The 19186-nt window shown below is 38.0% G+C and overlaps 1 protein-coding gene across 1 annotated transcript in view; it reads right to left on the minus strand.

Annotated features, from left to right (window-relative positions):
- LOC122209458 overlaps positions 1-19186 on the minus strand; it is a 40571-nt gene that overhangs the window by 13269 nt on the left and 8116 nt on the right. Inside the window, exons 3-5 of the mRNA XM_042921329.1 lie at positions 9307-9383; positions 8747-8876; positions 5167-5294 (exon numbers count right to left, since the gene is read on the minus strand). Coding sequence (XP_042777263.1) covers positions 5167-5294; positions 8747-8876; positions 9307-9383 — 335 coding nt within the window. The remainder of the gene's footprint in view (positions 1-5166; positions 5295-8746; positions 8877-9306; positions 9384-19186) is intronic.

Below are 19186 nucleotides of genomic sequence, written 5' to 3' on the forward strand. Positions count from 1 at the left end.
GCTAGAAGTCCAAGTCAAGGTGTCAGCAAGGTTGGTTTCTTCTGAAAGCTTTTTCTCCTTGGTTTGTAGATGGCTGTTTTCTCCCTGTTCTCACATGGTCTTTCCTCTGAGTATGCATGGCTGTGTCCTAATCCCCTTTTCTTTTCTTTTTTAAAGTTTATTTATTTTGAGACACAGAATGTATGGATACATGTGCATGCATGAATGCGTGAGCAGGGAAGGGACAGAGAAAGGGAGAGCGAGAATCCCAAGCAGGCTCTGTGCTGAAAGCACAGCCCCGATACAGGGCTAGATCATTACGTGAGCTGAAATCTAGAGTTGGATGCTTAACTAACTGAGCCACCCAGGCACCTCCTAATCTTTTCTTATAAAGATACCAGTCATATTAGATTAGGGCCCACCCTAATGACCTAAGTAAGTTTAGCTTAATTACTTCTTTAAAGAACCTACATCCAACTATAGCCACATTCTGAGGCACTGGGGGTAGGACTTCAATTTATAAATTTTGAAGGGACACAATTCAGCCCATAATTATCTTTCTGTTACTGTTGTTGTTGTGGAAACTAGATATTTAAGATAAATAGTGTAACTGAACTGAACTGGTATCTGAACTCCCCTCCCCATCCCTTGTTTGCTGTTCCTGTCTTTTTTTTTTTCCCCCTAACTTGTTGCTGTTCATTTGGTTAGTGACTTATGTGGACTAATTCTGTAGATTCTGTATCCTCTACCGGGTGCAGCCACTTATTTCTTTGAGAGGCTTAAAAACAATCTGGCTTTTATTTTTAAAACTGGTTCTTAGAAGTCATCCCTGGGTCAGTATAATTTAGTAATCAGCTAAAAGAATTTTTTACATGCCTAGAGTCAGTAAGTCTTCCATTCTTTGTCAAAAGGATCTGTGAATGAAGGCACACCTTCAAATTTAAGACGCTTTACAGCCTCAACTTTTAATTTCTTGCTTGACAGGATCTCAACATCAACTAGAGGTTTCTGACTGGAGTCTTCTCTCCTAGGTCATTTCTGGTCATACTACTATTCTGAGCTTTTAATATCCTCAGGAATGTCAGAACTTTTCAAAGTTCACTTTGGTTATCTAGCTCTCTAGGTGTTCCTTCAAAATTAATTTCTGGCCAGGCTCTTATTTGGCTCAACTGAAATCACAGCCTTAGCCAAATGTAATGATGTTGCCAGCAGACTGCTATTGTTTTTATTAATGCCCTGGCCATAGGGCTTTTTCCAAAAAGTGAAGTCCTGATTCAAATTCAATAGCAATAACTCCCTGGGAATGGAGTTTTTCAGGGACCTGCTATTTTAGTCAAAGTATTGACAGTGTCTAGGGATGGGGCTTTTAACATAGCTCTAAATGGATTAGTTCTTTTAATCAACTTCAAGACTTTTATAGCTACCATGAGCTGAGGAGGGAGTGTGATAGGGACAGTTCTAAGTTAAAATGCCACAGACCTTTACTACTGTTTTTATAGAGGTTTGGTACTTTTTTGTTTGTTTGCTTTGTTTTTGTTATTGTTTTTTAATAGACTCTTTTTAAGTTTGTTCTGTGCTTTTGGTTAATTTCCAGTGCTCTTAATTGGGTGATTTTAAAAAGTTGTTTTCCAAGTATTTTTGTTGCTTTTGTGGGAAAAGGAGTTTATTCCATCATACCCAAAAATTAAAATTTTCCATTTACTAACTTTTGGAGTAATGTGCTACATAGGAATAGATAACAAGCTACATAAAAGGGTTGCTTTTACTATTAAGAAAGATAATATAGAGTGTTTATTATGGTTTTTACCAAAGGTAAGCATTAAACAAATTAAGTATAATTATTTATACTACCTTCAAGAAATTAGTTCTGAGGAGCCAGTCTTCTAAATCTTCAGCCACCTGTTTTTAAAAGATGAATTCAGTAGCTTGAAGGATAACCTTCAGATGTTGGAATCAACATTTTACCTTGAGAGCTTAGAGAAACATTTCTGTATTTTGGTCAGAATAAAAATTCACTGCTAAATTTCACAGGAATATAGTATTTTGGCCTTTTTACTCATCCTCTTAAAGGTATCTGAAAGACAACCTATAGCCAAAATGCCTCCATTAATTATTAACTTTTGTGGCCAGTTGTCTTGAAGTATACTTTTTTTCGCATCTGATTTAGCTGCCTCTAAGATACTGGTAATTAGTAGGGAAAGAAAGAAATGGGTAGCTAAATACCAACTAGTTAAGTCCCTCCTTTATAAATAATGCAAATAGGTCTTCATATAGCAGCACTTTTTTTCCTATGGGTCTTACCTCTTACCTATGGTACTTCCCAAAATTCTTGATTCTTAACGTTTTAGAAAAATCTTAAGATGACTTATGAGATTCAGAGCCAAATCAGAATTCCCTGAAATTGAGTAAGGCACAATTGTTCGACCATACTGACTCAAATCAAATTCTCTGGTGGGCAGGTCATAATGTGAGTTTGCAGTTATTAATAGATATGTAGTTAAAACCAAAATCACAGATACATGTAACAACATCAACTTCCAATTTTGCCAAGTGAATAGTGCTCTCTTTATAAACATGGAATGAAATTGCTGGTGGTAAAGTGAAAACTAAAGACAGGTGAGAAACATAGCATTACAATGGGTGGTAACCCAAGCAGGAAATTCATAGTGAAATCCATTAATACAAATGATTCAAATTTTTATCCCACTAGATATACATATGTAATACAAATGACTCTGTGTCCCTGGAAGCTAGATTCCTATAGGAATCAAGGCTTAGATGTAGAATCAGCTCTTCTTATCATTACTCCCAGAGACCTTCCTGTGGAATTCATACTTTCCATCATCACAATCCCATGCTCTGCTGCATTAAAGGCTTGTTTTCTGGGGTAGGAGAAACACTTACAACTTTCACTAAGACTCATATGATTACCACCAATAATACTCAGCCACTCACACTAGTGTACCAGCATATAAACAAGTTATTACATCAGAGTGAGCAGGGCTAGGGTTGCTGTTATACAATGAAAGCAGAAAGAGGTATTTCTGAAATGTGGGGGTTTCACTGGGGCACCTCTTGGTTTGCTTATTTTTCCACTGATAATAGTGAATATGCACTTTGCAACAACCATGGCCTGACAACTAAAGGGCTCAAGAAGGGTATGGCTCAACTTAACAGCGAAGCAAGGTAGACCATTTGAAGTGTTGGTCAAGAGTGACTAAAATTTAGAATGTAAATGTGTAAATATTTCCTTATATTAAAATCCCTCTGTTGAAATAGCTGCAGTAGGGTCTGTGCCCCCATGCAGATTGTGACTAACAGAAACAGGCACAAATTACAATGAAAGGACAGAAAAGGAAGGGATGGATGTGCAAGCTGAATGAGAGTTTGGATGGGAGTTCACAGTAGCACTCCTATGGTAGAGGAAATCATATGACCAAAAACCCAGAAGCAAAAAAGTAATATGGTTCATCTATGGAACTTCCAGCAGGTACGTAGTGCATACTATACAGTATACAAAGGAGTGGGAGAAATGGGATTGGAGCAATATCTAGGTACCAGGACAGATAGCCATATATCTTGGGTAAAGCACTCTGGACATGAGCCTAAGGCAATGGGAAGTTGCCAAAGTCTTTTAATTAGAACAGTGACATGATCATATCTGAGGTACAGATGAATCATTGCGGCACTTGTGGATAAATAAAAGATCCTGTCAAGAAAGTCTGCTAAGCTGGGAAAAAGCTAGTAGATACTAGAAGGTTTATGCTATACAAGAAGTCAGCAACAGAGATCAAAAAGTACATTTAGAAAACCATTAAAACCAGACCAAGGAGCATGTTGTACATTAAATCTCTGGAACCTGTTCATCTTAAATATTCTCATCACATACACAAAATGGTTATTTTGTGAGGTGACAAATATGTTAACTAACCTTACTGTGGTAATCATTTTCTAATATATATATGTGTGTTTCAACAGTCACATTGTACATCTTAAACTTACACAACATTATATGTCATTATTCCTCAGCAAAGCTGGGGAAAAACAGACCAAACGTCTAAGGAAATAACTGGGGGAACTTTGGTGCCTGGAATCTAGTACAAATATTTGAGGACACAAGCACAGTCATTTAGTAATGAGAATATAATTTGAAATGGCACTTAACACATGTTGAGCCAATGCGTATTATTGAGCCTAAATCCATTATCAGCATATGGATAATTTTGACTTAGTAAATGGAAGGAAGCTGGTACAGAAGCATGGAGTCATGGAAGGATGCAACATCCTGATTATCCTATCAGTGCATTTATTACTTTTGCCTTCTACTAACACACAAATGCATTCTAAACATAGAATTTGGCTCCATGTCTAGGTATTATAGACCATTTACTTCCATCACCTCCAGCATAGAATGTCTAATAAGATCTGCTAGGTAGACACCAAGTTGAAAGCACTGTTTTTCGTTCTCCTTCCCATGGGCTATACTATAATCAGATCCTTTCTCAGTGCCTGTGGTTGTCCTAGTTCTGAATCAATATGGCTGAACCTTAGAGTTTTTTCTACTGATTTATGAGAGAACTTAAAATCTGTTTCTTTTTTTTTTTTTTTAATGTTTTTTTAAATGTTTATTTATTTTTGAGAGACAGAGTACAAGCGAGGGAAGGGCAGACAGCGAGGGAGACATAGAGTCCAACGCAGGCTCCAGGCTCTGGGCTGTCAGCACAGAGCCTGGTGTGGGGCTCAAACTCACGAGCCGTGAGATCATGACCTGAGCTGAAGTTGGACGCCCAACCAACTGAGCCACCCAGTGCCCCGTAAAACTCTGTTTCAATCAAAGAAAGAGGATTTTTTTCCCATGCGTGGTTCCTTGTTAGTGAAAATGTATCTGCTCACCACTCTTTGCAGAACTAGAACGGATGCCTGAGAAGTCAAAATTTCCCATGAATCTGAAGCCTTCTGTGTGTAGTTTTTTCCTTATCATAGTGCAAGAGTTAATTAAGAGCATAGAAATTACTAAGATCTGGATTTATAATGCTCTATTGTATACTGGTAGCTTGATCTTGGGAAAATTGGTTTCTTCATTTATAAAATAGGGTTAGTAATATCAAATCATTATAATCCTAGAAACTGGAAGTGCAACTGCTAGAAAACTATGTATTTAGAAAACTCAAAATAAAACAATCTCACCTGAAGTGGCAGAGGATCACTGCTGCTTTTGAAGTTACAGTCGAAAATGATGGCAGCCAGTATTTTATGAGATCCAGAGTCATACTTAACATACTTCTCAAACTCCATTTCTGAAGCAAACCGTCGAACTGTAAAGAGGATGAATTGTTCAGGATAATGGAAATATCTAATAATTCTTCCTGAGGGGATAAAAGCTTATCCCAATATTTTAAATTTAAAAACACTGTTTTTCAAATACTGGTATCACAACTACTTAATAGATACTGGAGGTTCAAAATAATTTTAGGTATTTTATAAACCTTACTCCAATTTTAAATAATCATTATAAAATATATATAAATATAAATCATTAATCATAAGGGAAATGCAAATCAAAATCACAGTGAGATACCACTTCACAACCACTGAGGTAGTTACAACAAAAAAGACATAAGGTAACAAGTGCTGGTGAGATTATGGAAAAACTGGAACCTTCATACACTGCTGATCAGAATAGGAAATGGCATAGTAACTTTAGATAACAGTTTGGTAGCCCCCAAAAAGTTAAACATAGTTACCACATGACATATTCATTCCACTCTTAGGTATATAGCCAAAAGAAATGAAAACATATGTCTACATAAAACTTAGAGATGAATGTTCACAGCATAATAGCCAAGAGGCAGAAACAACCCAAATGTCCATCAACTGATGAAGGATATACCAAGTGAATGCAGCATATCCATACAATGGGCTATAACCTGACAATGGAAAGGAATGAAGTATTGATACAAACCACAACATAGATGAACCTTGAAAACATTATGCTAAATGAAAAAAGCCAGGCACAATAGCCCACAATTTCCATTTATATAAAATTTATGCATATAAGATTTCTTTATAAACCATTTATATAAAAGGTTTATAATAGGCAAATCGATAGAGACAGAAAGTAGATTAGTGTTTTCCTAAATCCTGGTGGGATAGGAAATTGTAGAGTCATGGCTAAAGGTTACAGGAGTTACTTTTGGTGATTAAAATGCTCTAATATTGATTGTGGTAATGGATGCACAACTCTGTGAATCCACTAAAAGATACTGAATTGTATGTTTTAAATGGGTAAATGTATGGTATATGCCTTATATTTCAAAAAGCTGTGTCACAGTTTTCTTTTTTCTGTTTTCTTTTTAAAGTAGGCTCCATGCCCAATCTGGGGCTTGAATTTACAATCCTGAAATCACGAGTCACATGCTCTACCAATCCTGAGATCAAGAGTCATAGGCTCTACCAACTGAGCCAGCCAGGATCCCAAAAAAACCTGTCTCAAAACAAGATAAATCAGGAGATGGAGATCATTTCAAATTGCACTTAAAAATACAACTCATATGATGGCTCAAAAGCTGTAGAGAGATAACAGAGGAAGGAGTCATGAAGACAGATCAGTAGAAATTATCTAATCTGAATGAGAGATGGAAAAAATGGGAAAAAACTTGAATAGATCCTTAATGACCTATGGGACAACACATCTTTGAGAAATAATTATTGAAAACTCTTCAAATTTCATGAAAGATAGAAACTTACAGATTCACAAGGCTCAGTGAACCCCTAACAGAATAAACCAAAAGAAATCTACACTCGGACATATAGTAATAATAGTTTTGACAAATAAAGACAGAAAATATCTTGAAAGCAGCCAGACAGAAATGATACAGTACCTATAAAAAAGAACAAGGATTCAAATGCAGATTCTTTTCAAAAACCAAGGAAGTCAGAAAAAAGTGGCAAATACTTTTTAAATGTTGAAAAGACTGTCAATCCAAAATTTTATACCAAATGAAAATAATCTTCAGGAATGAAGATGAATTAAAGACATTCTCAGATGAAGGAAAACAAAGAGAATTCAATGCTAGTAGACATGCTCTAAAAAATTGTTAAAGAAATTTCTTCTGAAAGAAGTTAAATGATAGAAGAAGGAAAGTTGGAATTTCAAGAATAAAGTTACAAGCAAGAACTATGGTAAATATCTAGTTACATAGTTTTCTCTTAAGTTTTTTAAAATATGTGTGTAAATTATAACACTTCCTGGTATAGTTTTCAACTTACATAGGTATGAAAACTACAAACTGAAGAGAGAAATATAAAGGGACCTATACACTGGTAAACATTTGCCATTACAATAAAGTAGCAAAATATTCTAAACTGACTGAAAAATGATGTATGCATAATTTTAATCCCAAGAGCAACCACTAATATTATATATTAGAAGTCCAATTTTTCATTTTTTCAGAAATGGTATCATGCCTACGAATTCTTCAACTAATTCTTTATGAAGTTACAAAGGTTTTCTCCTATGCTCTCTCCTAAGTGTTTTATCATTTTACTTTTAGATCTGTAATCCATTTTGATGTATTTTCTGTTTAAGAGTGAGGTTTCACTGTTTTAGCTACTGATGTCCAATTGTTCAGCACCATGTGTTGAAAAGATTATCCTCCCACTATTGTAAAAAAATATTTTGGCAGATCTTTGGGTTCTCCACAGGTAAAACTTGTTTTATTGCACTTTACAGATACTGTGTTTCTTACAAATTGAAGCTTTGTGGCAACCCTGAGTCAAGCAAGTCTACTGGCACCATTTTTCCAACAGTATTTGCTCATTTCATGTCTATATGTCACATTTTGGTATTTCTTGCAATATTTCAAACTTTTTCATCATTATTTTATTTGTATGGTGATATGTGATCAGTGATTATGACTCGCTGAAAGCTCAGAAGATGGTCAGCATTTTTTAGCACTAACAAGTATTTTTTTAAGCATTTATTAATTTTTGAGAGAGAGACAGAGAGCGCGCGAGAGAGACCAAGAGCGTGAGTGAGGAAGGGACAGAGAGGGAGATACAAAAACTGAAGCAGGCTCCAGGCTCTGAGCTGTCAGCACAGAGCCTGATGCAAGGGTCGAATTCATGAATTGTGAGATCATGACCTGAGCCGAAGTCAGATGCTTAACTGACTGAGCTACCTAGGCACTCTGGTAACAAGTATTTTTTAATTAAGATATGCAATGCTTTCTTAGACATAATGCTACTGCACACTTAACAGGCTACAGTAGAGTGTAAACATAACTTTTTTTATGTCCTAGGAAACCAAAACATTCATCTAACTAGCTTTACTGTGATATCTGCTTTACTTCAGTGGTTTGAAACTGAGACACAATATCTCCCTGTGGTAGGCCTGTATTGTTTTATTGATTTATGTGTCTATCCTTCCACCAATACCACATTGTCTTTACAGCTACAGTTATACTGCAAGTTTTAAAATCAAGAAATGTGGGGCACCTGGATGGCTCAGTTGGTTGAGCATCTGAATCTGGATTTCAGCTTAGGCCATGATCTCATGGTTATGAGATTGAGCCCCACGTTGGGTTCTGCGTTGGGTGTGGAGCCTGCTTCATATTCCCTCCCCCCACCTCTCCTTTTACACTTCCCCCCACAAAATAAAAGAAAAATAGCAAGAGTGATTCCTCTGATTTTATTCTTTTTTAAAACACCACTTTATCTCCACTGAAAAGCAATTCAATAAGTTTTACAGAAAATTTTAATTTCTAACCTTTTACACTGATGTTCAGATTCCTCTTCACATTCTCAGCAATGTTGTTTACCAAATTAATATTAGAAGGCACATAAATCAATTCCCAGTCTTCAGGATTTATGAAGAAAGGAGGCAGAGTATTGATGGGCTGAGAAGTAAAATTGTAAGGTCCAACAGCCTTTATATTAATAATTGTACGGAATACCAAAATCTCGTTGGGAACACCAGTACTGATAAGACTTCCAATATTAAATTAAAGAAATGCCTCCTCTAGAAGAGGAACAAAAAGATGGTATTAATTAATCTGAGAATACACATTTAATGCAAATGGATAGCTCTATGATACTGAACTTCTGCCAATTTCACTCTGAAACAGCCAAGTGCTTCCTAGACTATCTTGTGCTACCCCGTCTTCTCCCCTCCCAACTTTCTAATAGGTCATACTAAACTATTGATTAACCAGTTTTATACATTTAGAAGAGCTTTGCAATTGGTTTTTTCAAAAGCATGTACACACATACCCCTCAACTGCAACAAACGGGAATTTATGAACATTTTATATGGATGCCTTCACCCACCTTTAAAGTGAAATTTTTCCAGAGGAGCACTGCAAATTGGTTGAATGTCAACAAGTCCACTCTTCTACAATTCAACTCTGGGGATAGAGGAAAGATTTCATAATGTTAAGTTACCTAAAAATGTGGATATCAAGCAGATAATAGAATTACTTCTTTCTCCTAATTTTCCTTTCAATCAGTCTCAAATACTGATAGCAATTATGATTACATATTTGAATTAAAGAAAGTCATACCGTGTCTATTTTTCTGTTAGTTTATTTACCATCTAATGAACATATTTAGAGTGTAATTAAGATGTGGCTCCATTTCTCCAAATGGTTATATGCCTGTGGATATTAGGGCCAAATCCTAATTCTTTCATAGAATGATGGTGAGAATGGTTTCATGATATATATCCAAATAAAATACATACATACACGCAACAAGGAAAATATCCATGAGTACACTTAATATAACTATTTGTAATACAGAAAACCTAAACACCACCCAAAAATCAACAGTGGAATGGAAACTGCAATGTATGTGTACAACAGAATATTGCAAATCAATGATAGGTATTAACTGCAATTATGCAGTCTAAACATCCCAACATAGTACTTACCAATGAAAAGCAAATTTGGGGTGCCCAGGTGGCTCAGTTGATTAAGTGTATGACTCTAGATTTTGGCTCAGGTCATGATATCAGGGTCGTGAGATCGAGCCACATGTCGGGCTCTTCACTAGGAATGGAGCCTGCTTAAGATTCTCTGTTCCTCTTTCCCTACCCCTTCCCCCCACCACCTTAAAAAAAAAAAAAGAAAAGAAAAAAGAAAAAGAAAGAAAAGAGAAAAGCAAGTCGAAGAAGAATATATTCATTAACTTCCCATTTAGCTCAAGTTCAAAAGGCAAAACTTCACCACATAGTGATTAAGAATGTATTCACAGGAATTATACTGAAACAAGGAAAGGATTAATCCAAATTATCAGAATACCTACAGACTAGGTTTGGAGAGAGGTTTACAAGTGGCTCTAAATTCCTGTAAATGTTATTATTTAATACTATAAAAAATAAGTATTTCTTCATTATAGTTTAAATTTCTTATATAATAGTCTTCTCTATGTATTACATGTAGCAACATTAAGCAAACTTGGAAATAATGTTTTTAACCCACTTTCATTCATATTTAGGAACTGAGAGTCACACCTGCTTCCTAAAACAATACTGAAAATACACAACAGAATGTGGGAAATGTAAAGATAGCTCAAAAATATAGAAAGAAAAGCTAATTCATTGTGTCAGCTCTTGGTAGGCTTATTAGAACTGGCAACACTCAGTCAGGAACCAAAAGGATAAATTAGATTTCAACAGACAGAGGAGGGAAAGTAATAAGAAGAAAGGTAGGATGGCATAAAACTACAAGGTATGTTCAGAGAATGGCTGAATTTTTTTGGCTTTCTGGTGGAAAAAGTCTCATAAATCACTACAATATACAGCGTTTTCCCTCTTGGTTTTTTTTTTTCTTCTGGAGAGATGTATAATGCTAGAATATGAATTTTATAAATTGAACAATTATTAAAATAAGGTGCACATAAAGTCCTTGTATGGAATACACATGTAACACTATACCTGAAATTATACATTATGCACAATTTATTTACCTCTGCATGTATATGTAGAATTATACACTTATCATTAGATTTCCTGTATGCTGAAGATATAATCGCCATCTTAAGAACCAGATTGCTCCAGGTGCCTCCCACAGTCCCAGGCTCCCAGTGGGATGGCTCCCATAAACCTACCCTCCCAATCCACTCTGGCACCACCCAGCTCCCATCCAGCAGATTCCCAGTCCATTCTGATGCTAGCCACTCCATGGCACCAAGCTCCTGACAGGGTCTCAAAAGCCAGGCTCCTGGCTCACTCCAATGCTCACCAGTTCCATGACTGTGGTGGTTCCTGTGGCTCTAGCCTCCCAACTAGTCCCCATAAACCCAGGTTCCAGATAGGCACCTGTGAACTCAGGCTGCCAGCTAACCCCAGTACCAGATTGGTCTCCATGGACTTAAATTGCATCCTGGCTCCCACACATTCAGGTTTCTGGCTTACCTCACCACCAGACCAGCCGTGGGGACCCACGTTCCCATCCCACCTCAGGACCATATCAGCCCCCACAGACGCAACCTCCATGTTGCATACCGAGGTTATAGGCAGCCTCCTATAGTCCAGGTTCCCAGAAAACCCTAGGGTCAGGCCAGTACCTATGGCTTCAGTTTCTAGGCTCACTCCTGTGAAACCAGGCTCCTGACCTGTCCCAGTATCAGACCAGTACCCATGGACCTGTTGCTGGGCCCACCACGGTGCTCCAGGGTGCTGGATGGCTCCTGTAGACCTGGCTCTAGTAGTACCCACACAGACCCAGGTCCCAAGGTCCATTACCACCACTCAAGTACCACACCTATCCCTATAGACCTAGGCACTAGACTGGCCCCCATGCACCCAAATACCAGGCCTTCACACCTGCTGCTCCAGATACCGGATCAGCCCACCGGCAGTAGCCCATTTGTGGACAGCACCAGACTGCCCACCCAGAAACTCTGGACTGGCTAACTGGTGAAGGGCTTTTCCTGACAAACCCAGTCTACAAAGACTGGAAGATGTACCTACTTCCTGAAGTGCCAGACACAAGGCCACAAGGATTATGAATAATCTAAGAAAAGTGACCACCACCAAAGGAATATAAAACTCCAATGACTAACCCTTAAAAAATGGAGGTCTACGAAGTGTCTGACAAAGAATTCAGGATAATGCTCTTAAAGGACTTTAGCAAACTACAAGCAGCACGGAGTACAATGCTTTTATTTAGTACAACTAAATAAAATTAGGAAAACACATCAACAAAATGAAAAGTCACAAAAAAAGTAAAAATTGAGATGAGTTAAGTAAGATGGTAGAAGAGTAAGGGGACCCTAAGCTTGCCTGGTCCCTCAAACACAGTTAGATAAATATCAAATCATTCTGAACATTCAAGAAATTGATCTGAGGACTGAGAGCACAAACTGCACATCTACAGATGGAACAATGGCCACCTTTTGGAAGGTAGAAGCTGCAGAGACTGGATTTGGGGGAGAAAAGAACTGTCGGTGCTGCAGAGGAGAAGGAGACCTGATCATGGAGAGAGGAGTGACACACACACACACACACACAGGGAAGAGAAAGAGGGAGAGAGTGCATGAAAGCACATGCAGGGAATTGCACAAGAAAACTCATACCCAAAACCAATGACTGCAAATTTTTATAGGCAGTGGAGCACAAAATCTGAAGTTTTAGAAGTCTGTGGCATTGCCAGGGTTGTGTCTGGTCAGCTTAGTGGCATTCTGGTAGGGAAGAAGGGCAGAGACCCAGGAGCAGGCAGCATGGTCTAAGGATCCCCTGGGTTTCATGGGGAGAAACAGTACCCCTTCTTGGAGTACATTTGGGAGTTTGTCATGGCTTCTCCAGGGACAAAAGAAGCTGTGGCACCAAAGTACTGCTCTGTTCACTAGCATAGGAATGAAGACACGGCTGAGGGCAGCACCTTGGTGCTGGTTTTTTGCTGTGCTTTACCATAAACTGAACTGCTGCACAGTCGCATGTACATTTTCTGGGACAAACTAGCACTGGCCACAGCACAGTGAGACCCTCCCCCAGAGGAGCAGTGTGGGTATGTGCAACACAGATGCCTGAAATTTGGAGTTTGGAAACCCACTGAGACAAAACACAGGAGTACTGGGCTGCATGGTAGGCAGACAGCTCAGGCACAGACATAGTGAAGGCAGGGATCTGACAGAAGCCAGGGACACAAAAGGGTGAATGTTTCCTCTCCTGTGAGGGCTTCCTGAAGAGTGGCAGGCACAAGCTCCCTGCTCTGGAGATAAGACAGTGGGGTGTCTTATAGTTGTTTTATAGACATTTATAGTTGTTTTATAGATGACATTTCCACCCTCTTTCTCCATCAGTCCTGACCAACTTCAGTGAGCAAAACAATGCCAAAACTGGAGGCCAGGGCCGCTTACACAAAGTCCCACAGTCTTGCACCTTGCAGGTGCATCTCCACTAGGGCAAGTCTGTCTGAGAATCAGTGCAGCAGACCCCTCCACCAGAGGACCAGCACAAACCCCTCCCATGCACTAAATCTATTGATCAGAGTGCTGCAAAATTTCAGCTCTAGGGGAAATAGGATCCCTCTAGCAGCTTCTGCTGCTGCTGCTGCTGCTGCTTCCTTTTCCTCTTCTTCTTTTTTTTTTTAAATGATCTATCTTCCTTTATCAAGCAGACAAAAACACACTTAATTAAAACTTGCAACATAGTGGACAAGGTCCAAATACACCCACCTGCTTCTGAAGGCAAGGAAAAACTCTGCAAAGGACAGACCTGTGGGAAGGAGCAGTGAAAACACAACAGTAGAATGCACACTCCAAACACCTCCTGAAGCAGCAGACCCAAGTCAGTATAGGACTTCTTTTCTGTTTTTGTTTTTGGACTTCTTCTTAATATAGCCATTATTCTCAGGAGCAGGAATATAACAGGCTTTCCTAACAATCACACACAAAAAACTGAACTAGACAAAATGACAAATTGGAGGAATTCACCCCCAAAAAACAAGTAGCAGCAGCCAGGGATTTCAATATAGATATAGGTAAGATGTGTGAACCAGAATTTAAACAATTATAAGGATACTAGCTGGGCTTAAGAAAATCACAGAAGACACTACAGAATCCATTACTGTAGAGATACAAGAACTAAAAACCATTCAGGCTGAAACAAAAAGAGCTATTAACTGAGACACAAAGCCAACTGGTGCAATGACAACAAGGATGGACAAAGCAGAGGACTAACCCAGTGATACAGAAGATAAAGTTATGGGAAATAATGAAGCTGAAAAGAATAGGAAAACAAAGGTATTGGATCATGAAGGTTGACTTAGGGAACTCAGTGATTTATTAAAATGGGATAACATTCGTTTCCTAGGAATCCCAGAAGATGAAAAGACAGAAAAGGGGCAGAAGGTTTATGTGAGCAACTTATAGCTGAAAATTTCCCTAATATGAGAAAGGACACAGAAATCATAATTCAAGAAGCACAGAGAACCTGCATTAAATTCAACAAAAGCTGGCCATCACCAAAACACATCGTAGTCAAATTCACAAAACACAAAGAAAAGGAAAGAATCATGAAAGCGGCAAGGGAAAAAAAATCCCTAATGTACAAGGAAGACAGGTAAGATTCACAGCAGATTTGTCCACAGAAGCTTAGAGAGCCGGAAGGGAGTGGCAGGATATATTCAACATATTGAATGGGAAAAATATGCAGCCAAAAATACTTTATCAAGCAAGGCTGTCATTCAGAATGGAAGGCAAGATAAAAAGTCTCCCAGATAAACAAAAACTAAAGGAGTTCATGACCACTAAACCAGCCCTGCAAAAAATATTAAAGGGGGCTGAGTGGGAAAGAAAAGACCATAAGCAGCAAAGACTAGACAGGAATAGAGAACACCACCAGAAACACCAACTTTACAGGTAACACAATGGCACTAAACGCATGTCTTTCAGTAATCACTCTGAATGTAAATGAAGTAAATGTTCCAATCAAAAGACACAGGGTATTAGAATGGCTAAAAAAACAAGACCCATCTTCTATATGCTGCCTACAAGAAACTCATTTTATGTCTGAAGACACCTGCAGACTGGAAGTGAGGGGTTGAAGTACCATCTATCATGATAATGGAGATCAAAAGGAAGTCAGAGTAGCCATACTTCTATCACAAAAACCAGATTTTAAAACAAAGACTGTAACAAGAGATGAAGAAGGGCATTATATCATAATTAAGGGACCCATGCATCAAGAAGATATAACAACTATAAATATATATGCCCCCAACTTGATAGCACCCAAATATATAAATAAATTAACAATAAACATAAAAAAACTCACTGAAAATAATAATGGGAGATTTTTAATACTACTCACAGCAATGAATAGATCACCTTAAGCAAAAAATTAACAAGGAAACAATGGCTTGGCATGACACACTGTACTGGATGGACTTCACAGATATATTCAGAACATTTCTTCTAAAGCAGCAGAATACCATTCTTCTCAAGTACACATGGAACATTCTCCAGAATAGATCACATCCTGGGTCACAAATCAGACCTCAACAAGTACAAAAAGATCAACAACATACCATGCATATTTTCAGATCACGACACTGAAACTGCAAGTCAACCACAAGAAAAAATTTGGAAAGACCACAAATACATAGAGGTTAAAGAACATCCTACAAAAGAATGAATGGGTTAACCAGGAAATTAGAGAAGAAATTTAAAAATACATGGAAGCAAATGAAAATGAAAACACAACAATCCAAAACATTTGGGCTGCAGCAAAGGTAGTCCTAAGAGGGAAGGAACAAGGAAAGTCTCCAAACACACAACCTAAACTTACACCTATAGGAGCTAGAAAAGGAACAGCAAATAAAGCCTAAAGCCAGCAGAATAAGGTAAATAATATACAATAGAGCATAAATAAATGATATAGAAGCAAAAAAAAAAAAAAAACCACCACAACAAATAAACAAAAATCCCCAGAAACAGTAGAACAAAATGAAACCAAGAGCTGGTTCTTTGAAAGAATTAACAATATTGATAAACCCCTAGCCAGACTTATCAAAAAGAAAAGAGAAAGGACCCAAATAGATAAAGTCACAAATGAAAGAGGAGAAATCACAACCAACACCACAAACTACTAGAAGAGATTAGTAAGAAAAATTATAGGGGCGCCTGGGTGGCGCAGTCGGTTAAGCATCCGACTTCAGCCAGGTCACGATCTCGTGGTCCGTGAGTTTGAGCCCCGCGTCAGGCTCTGGGCTGATGGCTCGGAGCCTGGAGCCTGTTTCCGATTCTGTGTCTCCCTCTCTCTCTGCCCCTCCCCCGTTCATGCTCTGTCTCTCTCTGTCCCAAAAATAAATAAAAAACGTTGAAAAAAAAATTAAAAAAAAAATTATACGCCAACAACTGGGCAATCTGGAAGAAATGGACAAATTCCTAGAAACTCACAAACTACCAAAACTAAAACAGGAAGAAATAGAAAATGTGAACAGACCCATAACCAGCAAAGAAACTGAATCTGTAATCAAAAATCTGCCAACAAACATAAGTCCAGGCAGGGCCAGATGGCTTCCCAGGGAACTTCTACCATATATTTAAGAAGAGTTAATATCTATTCTTCTCAAATTGTTCCAAAAAAATTGAAACAGAAGGAAAACTTCCAAACTCCTATGAGGCTGGCATTACCTTGATTCAAAAACCAGACAAAGACCACACTAAAATGGAGAACTACAGGCCAATATTCTTGATGAAAAGTGATGCAAAAATTCTTAACAAGTTACTAGCAAATTGAAACTACAGTATACTAAAAGAATTATTTACTATGATCAAGTGGGATATATTTCTGGGCTGCAGGGCTGGTTCAATATTCACAAATCAATCAATGTGATACACCACATTAATAAAAGAAAGGATAAGAAGCATACGATCTTCTTTTTTTAAGAGTTTATTTGTTAATTTTGATAGAGAGAGAAAGCTGGGAAGGGGCCAAGAGAAAGGGAGGGCGAGAGAATCCCAAGCAGGCTCTGCACCCTCAGTGCAGAGCCCAACGTGGGGCTCAGTCTCACAGACCATGAGATCATGACCTGAGCTGAAATCAAGAGTTGGATGCTTAACTGACTGAACCACCCAGGCATCCCATGATCCTCTTACCAGATGCAGAAAAAGCATTTCACAAAACACAGCATCCATTCTTGATAAAAACCCTCAACAAAGTAGGAATACATGGAACATACCTCAACACCATAAAAGCCATATACAAAAGACCCACAGATAATATCATCCTTGCTGAGGAAAAACAGCTTTTCCTTTATGGTCAGAACCAAGAAGGGAAGTCCATACTCACCAATCCTAATTAACACAATACTGGAAGTCTTAGTCTCAGCAATCAGACAACAAAAGAAATAAAGGCATCCAAATAGGAAAGAAAGAAGTCAAATTTTTACTATCTGCAGACGACATGATACTCTATGCAGAAAACCCAAAAGTTTCCACCAAATATTACTCAAACTGATATATGAATTCATCAAAGTTCCAGATTATAAAATCAATGTACAGAAATCTGTTGCATTTCTATACAGCAGAAAGTGAATGAAGCAGCAGAAAGTGAAATCAAGGAGTCAATCCCACTTACAACTGCACCAAAAATAGTAAGATTCCTAGGAATAAACCTAACCAAAGAGGTAAAGGATCTGTACTTTAAAAACTATAGAACACTTATGAAAGAAAACGGAAAGGACACAAAGAAATGGGAAAAAATTCCATGCTCATGGATTGGAGGAACAATGTCAAAATGTCTATACTATCCAAAGCAATCTACACATTTAATGCAACCCCTATCAAAATACCACTAGCATTTTCACAGAGCGAGAACAAACAATCCTAAACTATGTATGGAACCACTAAAGAATCTGAATTAGCAAAGCAATCATGAACAAGAAAAGCAAAACTGGACGCATCACGATTCCAGACTTCAAGCTATGCTCCAAAGCTGTAGTCATTGAGATAGTATGGTAGTGTCACAAAAACAGACACACAGATCAATGGAATAGAACAGAAAACCCAGAAATGGACTCACAACTATATGGTCAATTCATCTTCGACAAAGCAGGAAAGAATATCCAGTGGAAAAAAAGACACTCTCTTCAACAAATGGTGTTGGGAAAACTGAATGGTGAAATGCAGAAAAATTAAACTGAACCACTTTCTTACACCATACACAAAAATAAATTCAAAATGGATGAAAGGCCTAAATGTGAAACAGAAACTATTAAAATCCTAGAGGAGAACACAGGCAGCAACCTCTTTTGACCTTGGAGGTAGCAACTTCTTACTAGACAGGTCTCCAGAGGCAAGGGAACCAAAAACAAAAATGAACTAATGGGACTTCATCAAGATAAAAAAGTTTCTGCCCAGTGAAGGCAACAACCAACAAAACTAAAAGGCATCCTATGGAATGGGAGAAGACATTTCCAAGTAACACAGCTGATAAGAGTTAGTATCCAAAATCTATAAAGAACTTACCAAACTCAACACCCAAAAAACAAACAACCCAGTTAAGACATGGAAACAAAGAAGACATGAAGAGGCCCTTTTCCAAAGAAGACACCCAGATGGCTAACACACAGAAAACAATGCTCACTATCACTTATCATTAGGGAAATAAAAATCAAAACCACAATGAGGCACTACCTCACACCTGTCAGAATTACATTAACAACACAAGAAACAACAGGTGTTACCGAAGATGCAGAGAAAGGGGAACCATCTTGCACTGCTGGTGGGAATGAAAACTGGTGTAGCCACTCTGGAGAAGAGTATGGAGGTTCCTCAAAAAACTAAAAATAGAACTACTCTACAATCAATAATTATTTTAAACATAAATGGACTAAATTCTCCAATCAAAAGACAAAGAATGGCTGTTGACTGGATAAAAAAATGAGACACACCTATGTATTGCCTATAGGAGACTCACTTAAGAAGGACAGAATAAGATATTCCATGTTTCTTTGAAACAAAAAGAAAGCTGATGTAGCTCTACTTATAGTAGAGTCAAAACAGACTTTAAGGGTAACTGGCTGGCTCAGTCAGTAGAGCAAGTGACTTGACCTCAGGGTCATGACTTCAAGCCCCACACTGGGTATGGAGCCTATTTAAAAATAAATAATTAGGAGGGGGCCAACATGGTGGAGAAGTAGGTGGATCCGAACTTCCCACATTTCTCAAACAAAGAAGTGTTGAAGCCAAAGGACTTTGA

The sequence above is a fragment of the Panthera leo genome, chromosome E3 (assembly GCF_018350215.1).
Source record: "Panthera leo isolate Ple1 chromosome E3, P.leo_Ple1_pat1.1, whole genome shotgun sequence".
NCBI classification, from domain to species: Eukaryota; Metazoa; Chordata; class Mammalia; order Carnivora; family Felidae; genus Panthera; species Panthera leo.